The sequence below is a fragment of the Halyomorpha halys genome, unplaced genomic scaffold, assembly GCF_000696795.3.
Source record: "Halyomorpha halys isolate HHAL.00 unplaced genomic scaffold, Hhal_1.1 Scaffold374.1, whole genome shotgun sequence".
In the NCBI taxonomy this organism is placed as follows: Eukaryota; Metazoa; Arthropoda; class Insecta; order Hemiptera; family Pentatomidae; genus Halyomorpha; species Halyomorpha halys.
In genome coordinates, this window is record NW_027112597.1 from 932,463 (window position 1) to 947,872 (window position 15,410).

The following is a 15,410-nucleotide window of genomic DNA, read 5'->3' on the forward strand; positions in this document are numbered from 1 at the left end:
AAATATATTTTTCAAAAGATTTTGCTACCAATATATTTTTCTAGCAGTTTGTAAGAAATTAAAACCGCAACTGAATCGTAAATCAGTGCGAAGTGGAAATGAAAACATTAATTGTCGGTAATAAATTTACGAGGAGGAGAAATGTTGGGGCAGTGAGGAATTTCTTATTATCGGAGGCCTGACGATGACATCTATGTGAAAAGGCAGTCTATATTGTTGTCAACAGGCCGCCAATACCCACCATTTATTATACCTCATCGTTATTGCCTCATCGGATCCGATTTTTATTTTATTAGGGACCTGGGAATGGACACAATTCGTTTAAAAATCATTATGAAACAATTGTTATCAAAATTATTATTTTTTATCACTCAGTAAAGTAATTATTTCATGAAGAGTTACGGAATCGGCAGAAATAAATTTGATGCTCATAAAGATATAATATGCAATCTATCCTGTTGGGTTAATTTTGAGTACAGATGTTTTAAAAATATTGACAATTTAAGTGCATATATCCAACTTTGTCGATTTAAAGAATACTAAAACTTTATTTCTCTCAATAATATTATATTATCTTGTGCGTTCTCATATTGAATATATCTGAACATGCTTTAGATTAAAGACTACACGATCGAAGTGACTGGCAACGACAATAGATCTTTTTTAGGCAATGAACTTGAATAATTACCAAAAGAGATTGTCATTCAAAGTAAGGAAGTGTACGTTATATTTTTTGTACCTACTACCAGTATTTGTTCATGGAACCACCACGTTTCACTGGGTGTGGCATCCAGCGTTTCGAATGGTGAGATTCTGAGGGAGGACGGATAGTGATTCTAAGATTTTAGGTGTTAACTTTATTCTACTATGACAAAGCTGGGAAGAATTACTGTTATTTAATTTTAACCATTTTCAGCTAATACTGAAAAATATTAGGTAATGTAGAAAAATGTATATTCAATTGTAATGTTTTATTGTTTATTTGGAAATATATCTATTTCAAGGAATTCAGATGGAATCGAAATATAACAATGTTGTGTTTACTATGTATTTACTTTTGGGATACATCCTAACAACAGTCTATACAGTCCAAATATATTTTAGCAAATATCATAAAAACTACTACTCCTACAAAGATAAACGTCATAAACTCCTGTATAGCACATTAAACTAGCTTTAATTTGAGTGCTAATAGACATCTTTACGTCGAATGGTTTTTGAGATATAGATTTCTCAAAATAAATCCACTGACTTCTGATTTGTCATTTTTTATGAAACGTTGCTCTCTACTCATCTTTCAGTACGTCCCATACAACATTTTTATGAAATGTTGCTTTTTAAAAAGCTATATCTCGGGAACTGTTGAACATACATAGCTCTATTAGGGATAATATTTTAGAATATTTACTCTACTTTAAATGTCGTTCTCTTAGGTTTTGTAATGTTGTTGGTAGTTTTAAAGATATATAGCTCTGATGGAAAAATTAATTTTTTTAAAGGTTTTGAAACAGCCACCATTTTTTATTCCCTTTACCTATACTTGGCAGACCCATCAATTTTGAGTAGGAATTAAACATAGTTTTAATTAAAGTAAAAAAAAAAAGGGGGGGGGGTAAAATAACTGCCCTTTTTCTCCTTTTGGGCTCCTGTACTAGTGAAAACATTTAGGACTAAAAATTTTCATCTTCTGATTTTTTCGAAAATTCTTATTTAAGGGTTTCTTGATGTGCTAAAATCTAATTTCAACTTGACTCCTAAAACTTATAATATAATAGGTCAGTCGGTCTGACAAACATTTTCTGTTTCGTTTCTTATTGCATATATTGGTTTAATTTATATTACCAAGTCATAATAATAAAGTATACCTAAATGTTTAGTTTTAACTAAATTCAATAATTGACAACAAACTATCAATTGTGTTCATTAAACCCATATACATACTCAAATATAGCGAAGCATTCCTGGGTCAGCTAGTTACTGAGAAAAACCTTTGTTTGTGAGAACTTTTCACTTTAACAACTTAAGACAATATAAAAAAATAATAAAAACGAAATACATTGGTACTATATTTACAACAATTTTTTTAAAAATAACTAAATTAAATTAATTTTTTCATTTTTTGTTTTGTCTTGGTATTAATACCATGTATTTTATTAATACAGAACGACTCAAAACCGGTTTTGTGCGAAGTACAAGGTCCATTAACTACAGAAAGAATTAGCGAATTGCTTTACCATCTTTTACATGCATCTATAGTCCAAATATGATGTCCAATAATATAAATTACTTAATCATTAAAATAAAATTATCGGTATAACTTTTAATAGAAATCCAGGAACATATTAAAATAAATATGTATGTATGAACAAAAGTTTTTATTGCAAAAAATCTCTGCTATTCCTTCTTATATAAATCGTTTAATTTTCTTTCTACAAGCTATTTTGTAGTTTTTGTTCTCGAATGTATATTTATCTTCTGAACAGATATAGCCTGAAGTAAATAATTTAACTTTTACGTTTACTTGAAACCGAGATAACAAAAAATTTTTTTTAAACTAATATTTTATAAAATCGCTAATGTATAATTTTTGATGTTAAACATTCTACTAAAAAAAACATTCAAATATTTTTTTATTCATTTAATTGACAGCGTTAGTGCTAAATTATTAGGATGTATTTTTTTTTTGTCTAAATTAGTTATATAACTTGTGATTTAACTGATTTTGGAAGAAATTATTTCATCTTGTGCTAATCTGGTATCAAAACTTTGTTTAACTAATAAATATTGATAATAATTTGATCATGAACATGACTGATTATGGAATGCAATGCCACATATTGTACTATTTAGTACTCTGCTGCAATGTTACAGTGTAAGGATTGAAAGTACTTCGTGTGCATTTACATTTAAATAAAAAAAAAAAAAAATCAGGATGGAATCGGTAGAGGATGCATGGAATAGCAACTAGCTTCTGAACAATGAGAGGGGGAAAGGGGAAGTGGAGGGCGGGTCGGAATTAGTGAGCAATGCTCTGATTTAGTTTTCTCCGGAGGGATGAACGTTTTACGCTCCACTGCCTCACTGACTGACAATAAATCTTTTGTTTGCCTCCTCCCACTTCTAATTCTCACTATTCTTCTATTTCTGCCAATTTCCCTTAGTCGGGACAATTGACTTTTCGAATCCAATTGCTTCTTCTAACGGTTTTTTTTTTTTAAACTTTCAATTATAGAAAGGTTAAGTATATTGCGAATTTGATTAATTGGAACTATTGTTTGTTTTTCTGGCTGAAATCAATTTTTTTTTATTCATTTATTTAATGTAATTTACAACTGTACAAAATAATACAATAAGTAAATATGTTGTATGTTTCATATACTTGAAAATCTTTGGAAGGAACCACCCATCGGTGGTACTTCAAGCATTAATTTAAATTAGAAGGTCCCGTGGTCATCTTCTTTTCAGACGCCTCGGAGGATTATCACGGATTGTTAAGGATGAAAGATTAAGAATTAATGGGTTAGGATGGTTAAGGAGTTTGGAATGAAAAGACGCATATCTGTTTTGGGCCAATTCTGCAACGAATGGGATGTTAAGGTCTTTGTGAATGAGTTTTGGCTGAAATCAATTAAATAGTAATAATAAAAAATGTGAGGGATCAATGCTATATTACTTTTTATTACAAGAGTTTTTTCTTTTAACATAGATACCATATTATTGTTTTATATGACTGACCTGTTGATTTTTTAAAGCATATAACTTTTTTTTTTTTTTAAGTTTTGTTGTTTATATATTTTAGTTAAAATGTTAATGCTCCTTCGACAGACAGATATTTTTTCCATTGCCAACGTGTTCTTAATTTTTAAAAATAAATAAACACATTTCATTCATCCATTCAATAAAAAAAAATCAGAATAATTTTGTTTTAAATATATTCATTTCAACTATTTTCACTGTATATATTTATAACTTATAATTTTTTTTTCATTCATTCATTCAATAAAAAAATCAGAATAATTTTGTTTTAAATATATTCATTTCAACTATTTTCACTGTATATATTTATAACTTATAAATTTCTTTTTTTTTAAATTAAAACCTACTTCCTCATTTGGTCGACCAAACAGGAGATACTTGATTATTAGATGAAAATCAATAATATATTTTTATATATATATAATATCATGGAACAATTTTTATACTTTACTGTGGTGCAGCCCAGCGCTGATGGGGTTAAGCACAAAGCATATTAAAAAAAAAAAATAAACATCCGTAAAAAGTATACTTTAAGTGGGTCTTAGGAATAATAATTATTTTGAATTTTTTAAAAATAACCATGAGTCGGTAAAACTGACCTCTTCAATAATCAAATTAGAATGATTGCAGACAGTTTTTTTTAGTGATTCAAGAACCGGGAGAGTGGAGGAGGGATGGAGATCTCGTGATTCGGTGAAAAGAGTGATTCTCTGTGATTTCCAGTGATTCTCGGACTCACATAATAAAAGTGATATAATCGAATAATGGGTGATGATTCAGTAAAAGAAGCCCAGTACTTAATTCTTTAAAAATGTGATGCCCGGATGGGTGTGAAGGTATATTATATAGATCTCAGGGAGGAAACTACATTCTACAATAAGAAGATATAAGATAACAAGTAGGAAAAAATAAATAAATAATATTTTAATGGTATTAAGTTGGCTTAGGCACATATTATGCAGAAAGTAATCAACATTTAGCTATTTTATTTAGTTTTCGTAAAATAACTAAAGTTAGATTTTTAATATTATCTAGTTGGGTCTGTGAAACTATCTTTCTTGTAAAAATGTTCTCTATTCAGAACTATTAATTAATTAAAATCATCGCCTTGTCTTCAAGTACATTGGAATTATATTACATATATACATTAAAAGTATTTTATTATATATACAATTATGGTATTTATATGGAAGTAACTGGTGATCTTTAATATAATAAAAATAAATGCTTCCGATTGTTGTACCCCTTAACATATTTTTATTACAAAACATCTCTCCCTACTTATATTTAATATCTAATGGTACACCAGTGTTGTTATATTTTCGTTTAAATTTACAATAAAATATTTAGAGTAAGGAGTCTACACAGCCTCTATAGAGATAGTGCTCCAATAATGATTTACGAAAATTTGGTATATCAAGGAAATAATAACTAATAAAAATTTCGGAAATTAAGGTAGTAATGACCCCGAAGTGGTTGATTCCTTAAAGTAATAGAAAAATATTCCTGACAAAATCTCGTCCTTCCAGAACCGTTGGTCAAGAAAGAGTACATCAGAAACAGTGCATCATTGCGTTTCAGGTTTTTTTTATCCATAAAACCCCATTCATTCTTGTTAGAGAAATTACATTTTGAAATGTTTTCAAAAGTTTTTTCAATGAATTCTTGTTAACATCACTTAAAGAGGGTTAAAACGTATTTACCACTTTTTTTTATAAAAGCCGTTAAAATAAATGGGTTAGTTTTCAAAGTTAAAAATAAAAGGGCTCAGTGATCAGTTAAATTAAGAAAAAAATTAGAGGGTTACATGCTAGGCAGTAGGAGACTGCGAGGAAACAAATGAAATACCTAGATAGGATGGAACAACCCCAAGTGGGACCAATATTGGATTAAACTTCACCCTCCTAATAGGAAATGAAAACACACCCTTAACCTTTTTCTGCTCCTCAATTTATCATTTAATATCAATATTTCCGTTGACCTTTCGGCCAGCTATTGCTTTGCTTCGTGTTTTTTTTTTTTCTTAATTTTATGGGGATCAATTAGTTAATTGTACGGTTTGCTGGTCAATATTTTCTAATGAAAAAAATTATAATCACGGGAGATCACTATGTTGCATAATGGGTAAAATAGATTAAATTTTATTTTATTTGTGAAAGAAAAAGTCTTGTACAAAGGCATAACACAATATACAATTAGAGCTAGAGCTCTATTAAACAATAAAAAAAACAATAAACAAAAGACAAAACAAGTGCTCCAGAACAGAACAGTAAACAAAAAACTAAAAAAAAACTGGATAATACACAATTATTAACATAATTCATTACTCCATTATATTAAACTCAAAGTAATGAGATTTATTTTAAATAAAAGAAAGCGTGATATAAGTAAAGATATTAATTGGCTTCGAAAACTATTATTTACATTGTATTGACATACTAATATTTATATGTCACTTACAAAATGAAACTTTTTACATATTGTTACAATATAAATATAGAGTCTGTTCAATTTGTCTTTACTATCAATGTTCAATATATTTTGGATGTTTTGTAGGTCGCAAGATACAGTAAGGGAGGCTTTAAGATATATTGTCTATTTTCTTTAATGGTTGGACAATGTAGGAGCATGTGGTACAAAATATTATTGAAAGAACTTTTGGAGATAGGACAGAGTTCGTTTCCCTTGAAAGTAATGGTTTTGTTTCCGTGGTGTAGTTTGATGTTTCCTACTCTTAGTTGGATGATGCAGCTTATTTTATTTTTAAATTTAGCCTTTATAAGATATAATATTAGATATAATTCAGGTTTGAGTAGGTTCAAACGGCAGTGTGATCGGTATATGGGGTTAATGTTTGAGTTCAATGCTCTCTTGATGTCAGTTGAGAAGTGTTGGTTCATGATCTTTTCAAGAATATCGCCTTTATGTTTCAATATTCCGTCTTCGTAAGGGCTATGCTATTAATAGGAGGCATCATCGTATAATATTATTACCATTACATATTGTATACTATTTTGTCTATATAGCACGATGTACTATAAAGTGTGTAGGAGTGATGTACTTACTATACTTATTTGGTATATCGTCACTCCCACGCCTATGGTAACTATACTATTGTATATATTGTATATTGTTACTATACTTCAAATAAATACGTGTATTTAATTTTTCTTTTCACTACTTAAGCGTAAATGTGTTTTCTTTTTATAAAGCCACGGGCTCATGGAGCACAAATGGAAAACATCCACTACTCAAAATAATTTTTATGTTTTGTTTTTTTAACTTATTGAATATTGTTACAACTTCTATTTATATTCAGATATTGTCAGTTCCATAAGCAATTGTAGTAATAGTTACACGACGGTTAAAAGATTGCCTGGTATTGCAAGTCTAACTTTATTATCAATTATATAAGTTTCTATTTTCCCCTTTTTTCTTTAAATATTTTTTTAATGTTATTTCTAAAAACATTGAGATCTTTCATTATTATAAGGATTGAGAGAACATTCAGTTTAGCTGTGTACCTTCTTTCACTTTATTTATTAGCGAACATGGTTATTTATGTTATAATTATCGAGCAATAAGCTACTGTTTGAATACCATTAATTTGACTAATAATTACAACTATATCAATATTGATTTAAGATTAAATGCTTTAAATGTTTATTTATATATGATCTCATTAATAATGAGATTAGGAAGAGGGGAATAAAGAGAATACTGAATAATATGACTAAAGAGTGAGGATCTGGAGCAAGTTAGAGATAAGTAGTTAGAGATACATCGAACGAAAACGGCTGGATAGATGGATAAGTACGTGAAAGGATAAATTGGCCGGTAAATGTAATATAAGTATAATAAAAGTAAATATATTAAATAAAAAGTAATATATTAGACTACCCCTTACTGATCTATGCCAGTCCTAGACTACTACCTCAGAACACAGAAGTCTAATTTAAGCAATGAAAATGAGGTCCCTGAGGATGATAGAGGGGAAAACACTAAGAGAAAAATATCAGGAATACTACAATAAGAAATAACCTGATAGTGAAACTGGCCAAATATGCTATAAAAGAAAAGTGGCTGCGATGGTTTGGTCAAGTTAAAAGGATACAGAATGAAAGAAAGGTCATTATTATAACGTGCATGAAACAAGAGTGGATGGGAGGTCAAGAGGAAGAACAAGAAACAGTCGGGATGGCGCAGTCGAGGAGGAATGTGAGAGCCGTTCGTAGCCAAGCGGGTTAAAGCTCAAACATTGACTGGCTCGTGACAGCAGCGGCACCGGTCCTATCGTGCCTAGGGGGTCGACTGTCATATCCGTGGTGGACCTACGAAAAGAAAACTTGACCTCCTACCATGGTTAGAATAGCAATGAAAATGACCAGGAAGGGGTCATCAAAAAATGAAATCATCTTCGTTAACACATGAATTGGCTGAAATAGATACAGCCAGCTGGCACAAGATCGAGGCTTATCAATCCGGCTCTTGCACTGTTGTGCGGTAGATGAGTGATGATTAATAAAAAAAAAACACATATGTTCCTGTGACGAATATTTTTAATTGAATAATAATTTTATATTATGAAAATTACGTATTTTTTCTCTTTTTTTATTAAAAATTGCCATAGGAGAAATTTTGCAATTACAGCTATGCTGAGTAAATTCACCTTCGGGCCTTAAAAGCCGTTAAAACTATGAAGTCTAATTCACAAAATTAAACAGGTTTATTAACGTACTTCTAAAACAGTGGAACGTAAATAACGAATACCGTACAATAAAATTCATGTTTCATGTTCTATAATTGAGAAAGTTGTAAACTGCTTTTTATTGTCCAAAATGACGATCTATGTCAATGAAGGATAATTAAGTGTGGCAAAGTAATAACGATAAAGAAATTCCTTGGTAAAATATTTTGGCTCTGAATAGGTCCCTTTAATTTATCTGAGATTTATTTATTAAATTATTAAGATTATTTATCTCCTTTTATCTTTTTTTGTAAAACATATTTACATTTGTGCTTTGGTAGCACTTTCTTTTGTTGTTATTATTTATACAATGAATTATTCAAGATGTCTTGAATACATAATGCAATATCTATTTCCTGTTTCTGAAATTCTGACTTTATAAGAGTATTTTTGCGGCTCGATATCAACTCTCACTTTCATTCTTTTGTTATATACGGCCAACTCCTTAGCAATTCTACAAAGGTATTATTTTAATTAATTGTGCTTAATTGGTATATTTTTAAACTGCAATTTAAAATATTAGCTAATGAGTGTCTGTAATTGCAGCGGCCGTGGGTCCCTCGCAGTTGTGGTTTTATTGTTTAGATAGGTTTAAAAACTTAAAATATATCCGTACCTACGTTTAGGGTTATTAATTGAAGAAGCATAACACAAAGGATTTCTGACATAATAGAACTATTTATAGAACTATAATATATCGTTTAAAATTATCATAGGTTTAGTATTTAGAATTTATATCCAATGAATGATTAAAATATTGATATTGTGGTAAAAATAAAACAATTCATACTGAGAACATAAAAATAAAAAATGTCTTAGCTGCATGAGGCTTCGAAATTCAAAAAACGTTTTAAACCTTGAAGAAAGGTGGTAAATACTTCCTGAAAGTGAGAACAGGGGCCAATGGGCGATAATGGAGCAATGTGCTTCGAGAATAACTGAAGTAAAAAGCTAACTGGAGTCATTACATGTGGTCTCCTTGTAAGAAGATTTCACACTTCACTTTTTATTTTATGATTAGAGCTTATCGCTATGTTCGCTTTAACAGTGGCACATATCGTTGCTTCAGAAGTATAATGATGCAACTGTTAAATTTTGTGATATCGACTTTGTGGTCTTGTCGGGCTCTCAACCTTGGCTTGTAAATCGACTTAATTGTAATTACGAAATCCCCTCTCTCCCCCGAAATTGTAAGTTAAAAAAAAAATGTTTTATTTTAAAATGAAAATGTTTCAACGATAGTACCGCGAATTGGGGTTTCTTTGACTATCGTACCCCTACTTCCTACATACTACCCCAGAGCTAGTAGGGTTCTCACTTTCAATTACTTCTTCAAAATTATTAGTAAAATGCATAATTTCTGTTTAGAGCTAAAAAGCAGATTCTTCCAACTTTACCGACTACTCAACAGAATCTTCAAACTCTCAATAGAAAACAAACTATTAATTTATAAGACTATCCTTAGACCTATTTAGACCTACGGACTTGAACTTTGAGGAACAGCTAAACCTTTGAACATCAAACCTTGACCTTGACCTCATACCAACCAAATCCTCAAAATTCTATATAAACCTTACTAACCTTTCTTATCCTTTGGTTCAATCTTTATCTAGTTCCACCCATCCCTGATAGCGTTGAAACGGCTATGGCCAAGAGACCTTTTTGTAAAACACAATCGACAATTCTGGCAATGGGTCAGATGCTCCGTTCATGCAGAGTGATTGCGGCTTTAGCGCACTTACTCAGCCTCTACTGGCTCTTTACCAGTAACACAGAGAGAGCGCTGTGCTGGGATCTCGAAGGGCCCTGCTCTTCCCCTCAGGCGTAGGAGATTGAGTGGGATTGGAGATCCTTAGGTTGATATTGTAAATATTGTATATAATTTATTTTACTTAGATTATGTTCATTTCATATATTTATTTTTCTTCTTATATACATATAGATATTGTATTAATTTATTTATATATATATATATATATATATATATATATATATGTGTGTATATATATAATTATTGAAATACTTATTACTATATCTAGACATAGGAAAAATAATTGGTCGGGAACTCACCGCTGTTGTGGAGGCGCTGCTTGGCCGGTTTGGCAGACGCTGAAGACACCCTGACTGTGAGAACGGTTGACAGTGGCGGAAGGGCGGCCACGAAGCTAGAGCAGTTGAGGTTGACGTAGCCGGCGTCCACTCTGCTCAGGGGATAACGCAATTGAGAGCTGCGAGAGTACACTGGCCCTTGCGACTCGGTCTCTGCCCCATCCATAGTGTACTGGTTGCTCATCTGTGAAAATTGTCAGCAGTTCAGCAATGTGATTAGTTGTTATTCAAATTATACAATTTCTTTAGCAATTGTCACATAAACTAATGATTGTTAAATCGAGAAAATACAGTAAAAACACAATGATAAATTATTAAATTAATTTGTTTCTCTAAAACAAGGTGTACTTTACACAACTATTGGCCTAGAAAAGTACAAGCAAAACATGATCAAGCGAAATAATGTACCTAAAAAAAATAATATCTGACAATCAAATTGTCAAGCTGCAGATTGCAATCACCAAATGTTGACATGTATAGTACATGAGCTAGGCGATAGCCGTGTAGTCTTTCCTAAAAGTCGTTGCCTTTAAAGACTGATTGGTGTGCCAACTCCCGAGCGCAAAATGGCTATGCATATGTAAGACATGTATAGTAAAGAAAATCTTCACTAAAATGTACAATAAAGTTTTCAATTTCCAATAGCGCATCGATAATATACGTAATCATGAAAGATAGTTCACCGTGGATGATTTATACGAGAAGATGTTTGGGGGAAGCGGTCAAAAAGAAACACAAATAAGTTGAAGTAACTTATTTAATTGTGCCAACGTTTCGGCCAGAATTTCTAGCCTTCCTCAGCGCTAAGAATAGAACAAGATAATAACCAATTAATACAGAAAATATAAACAGAATGACATAAGTATATACAAAAATTGTACAAATAATTGTACAAAATGGAATTAATAAAATAAAGTGATGAAAGAAGTGAAAAATAGATGTTTACATAGGTAATTGAATAAGTAGGTAAAATAATATAATTTAGAAAATAAAATATATGTAACAACTGAAATATGTAATAATAATATGAAATAAAGAGACTAAACAAAAGTGAATGAAAATTAATAGAAAAAAAAGTATAATAATAATATGAGTTAGGGAATTAGCTCATATTTCTTTTCAATGAATCCGTTTATAGTTTCAACGATTCGCCTTACTTGTGTTAAAATGTTATAAAATATCCCTAAATCGCAGATAAACGATTTCTATAGTCATATTGAGGAAAGCTGTATCTTATGTTCTCTTTTTTTGCTAAAGACAATTTCTGAAAAAGGGACCGATATAACTTATAAAACACAATTCACAACAATTTAGCTCGGTTCTGTTGTTTTCAGTTCAATTACTAGTTGCAAAATATACAAAGTATTGCATTTTATAGGAATAAAGGAATATAGTGAGAAATCCAGTAGGGAGGTCTTGCTCGAAGGCTAGAAATCGCTACCTAAAGGCGAGGGGCCGAAATATGAGGAGCAATAATAGAACTTTGTTTGGTCTAGTATATATCAGTACCATCATCTACTAAATAAGTAATCAGCAGTTGCTGGACTATTCAGGATTCAAGCGTTTTTAAACACTCAAAGGAATTCGTTAGTACTTAATTGCGATAAATATCTTGAAAACAGGGAGTATTTAAAATTTTCAATGATAATTACATAGTCTAAAGAAATAGTAGCTAATAAAATATGATGATTTGACCTGTATAAAATACAGTAATTACTTGGAAACTTTTGAATGACATTGTAGTTTCATTCCGGTTATGAAAGACCGTTTGCTTAATAGTAGGAAAAAGTCTGGATGAAAAGCGACCTTTGTTTTAGCCGAAAGTGGTAGTGGAGTGGGAAGGGCGATAAATAACCCTCGCAGTGAGGAATGAAAGGGCTAGGAGAGCCATTTAGCCGATTAATTGCCAAAACAGGGCCATCCCTATTAGCGTCCATCTATACTCTTCGGGAATCGAACCTATCCGTTGTTTTTTCATCTCGCCCACTGGTTGCTTTCCACCCTCACCTCTCCTCCATCATGAATAGTCAATGAGATCCCTCCGCGGCATTAGCGCTTTTTATCGGCGGCTTAGTGTACTATCTGCTTCAGGGGGGTCTCTTATCTCTTCTTCTGGTACGGCAGCTCTCCTGAGGCAGTTACTTATTATATTCGTTATCAGGGAATAAATTATTTTTTAGTTCAGGAATTAGACTTTGATTTTTAAAAAAAATAATGAAGTTTTATCTCATAAAGGCGATAAATAATAGTTATAAACTCTTCCCAACTTAGTGAAGATGGATTGTAAGAAATCTGATTATGTTTGAAAATTGTATTTACTTGCATCGAGATGATTAATGTACTATGTAATATATGCTAAAATATTAAACATAATTTCCACTCTCTGGCAACAACCTAGAGGATAACTTTGCCAGGGGTAATAATAAAAGCGACTGGATAATTTGGCTTTGGCTGTAGTAGCAGGTTTATTAGAAGTACGTCTTAATAGCAATATACATTTTAGAAGTACATTCGGAAGGTATCTACTAATAAATTAATTTTTTTTACTCAATCGACATATTTTTACTAGTTAAAAATTCTTTTTTTTTTTTTAATACTACTTTTTATTTATTGATAGATATTACAATATGCCACACAGTGGTGGGCAATAGGTAATAGTGATGAATGATCTCATACATACTAAAATAAAATAAAATAAATTAAATAAATGAATAAAAAAAAAACTCTCTTAAAATATATACAAACAGAAAAATAAACAAAATGAACACAATCAAACTATCTGTATAAAAAATAAATAAATAAAATAATATAGTCTCTAGTCACATTTACACTCTAATATACAATATTTACAAGTTAAAAAATAACAAAGTTTTTTTTTTGATTTGTTTCTTTTTTTTATATTGTATCGTCTGATGTAGTTGTTGATTTTAACAGAAAACCACCCCAAAAGAAAGGTTCATATGACAGCCATCTATATTAAAATATATTAAAAATAATAAATTTTCATCTATACGGTCCATTAAACAATAAACAAATAACAAAAGCTTTGCAAAATAGAATTATTCACTCAGATGCAATCTAAATCTGTTTTAACAATTTTTTAAGATTTTTATTTTCATAAAATAATAGATATTAATCTTGCGGTTGGTTAGGTTCGTATGATATAACAACATTTTTTTATTTTATACTTCTAGAGAATTCTCACCATCTTAATTAAAAATAAAAACGAAAAATATTTATTTTTTTCAACTTGTTTATCGCCTCGTCTAACTGTTGTGATTGCAAAGGAAATTATGTAGAGAAACAAATTGATTGGCAAAAATAGTAATTTTTCCAATTAATAGTAATTTTTAAGTGTGAGGATTAAATTAATTCAGGAAGGAATATTAACAATCAAATTAGTAAAATATTTTAGTTAACTAATCTCAGAGGGATAGTTTTTTTTCCGCGCTTAAATGGAAGCGTGTGCGTCGCTTTGAGCAAGTGAATGTAAAGGCTCTCCTATTTTGCATAGTGGACTAATGAAACAAGCTCGTTTTACAAGATAGTTAAATTCATACGAACCACTGATAAGAAGGGCGAATATTTAGTGGTGCTAGTGGTGCTAGCTGTGTTGTTATAAGCGTGAAGCTGTTAATTTAATCTTTTCACCATCTGTAGAGGAGTACTAGCTGCATTGCCATGTAAATTAATTCATCACTACTCGCCTATTTCCAAGTGCGATGTGCTCTGGCATTATACCGTCCTGTTTACATGGCTTAGTTCCCTACCTACCTATCTGCATCTATCTGCTCTACATACCATTTGAATGTTCACTAGTATTTTAGTAATGAGGGCTATGAGTTTGTGCAAATATCATAGCTGCTGTTTGGCAATTATCATTTAAGCAATAGATATTGAGTGTCATTTTGATAACCCAACATTGGCTAGAGATACATGTGAAGATATGATTAACCGTATTTGAGATATGCAACAATAAAATTAAATTTTTTAAGTTTAACAATATCATAGGACAAAAGTTTTATTTTTGGGGATATTTGTTAGATTCTCTGTTCCTTTCTATTCTTTTAATCACTAAGCTGGGAATGTGCTCAAGGAGCAACTCCCATTATGAATGACTTTATAACAATAGTTTATGTATTTTATAATTTATTAATTAATATAAATTTAGTTATTCTTTTCTTGTTTTTTTTTAACTGAAAAAAGGATTAATTTAGAAATCTGTACACATTACCTCCTTAAATTCTTTCGAGTAGCCAATCAGTTACTATTGTTTAGGTGCAAACAGTTGGTCTTGGTGTTGTCTATGATCTTGCGATAATAAAATATAAAAAAAAATAAATTAACAAAAATTCCATATTAGGCAATATTAACTATGTGTAAATTAATATACACCGATACAGACTTCAGAATTTAGGAATGAAGATTTCATTATTTTTTATGCTCTCGTAATGGAATTTTATGTTTGCAATTCTAAAATATTTGATGTAAGTGACATTAATTTCGGAATACGACTAGGCACTATCAGAGCGACAGTGTTATTGTTATCCCTGATATGGCTGTGATGTTTTGATGAAAGGATTAATTAGAAATCCAATTAATTCTGAATAATGAATTAATTGTGGTTCTGGTTGGTGGAGCCTGAGGTGACGAAGGAGGGTCGTAGATATGGGTGAGGACGGGTGACAGCGCTATCTCTCCCTATAGTCCCAGCAATCGTCAGTCCCTTCCAAAACTGTCTCATGAAATCAATGCCTATTAGATATACCTACGGCTCATTTCATATAACATTTAAAGT

General features: G+C 30.8%; 1 protein-coding gene across 2 annotated transcripts in view; it reads right to left on the reverse strand.

Annotated features, from left to right (window-relative positions):
- The window catches only part of LOC106681930 (uncharacterized), a 217,714-nt gene that overhangs the window by 8,770 nt on the left and 193,534 nt on the right, over positions 1-15,410 (reverse strand). For both annotated transcript variants that reach the window (XM_014422524.3, XM_014422523.3), the window contains exon 5: positions 10,574-10,796. In XM_014422524.3, the coding sequence (XP_014278010.1) occupies positions 10,574-10,796 (223 nt within the window). The remainder of the gene's footprint in view (positions 1-10,573; positions 10,797-15,410) is intronic.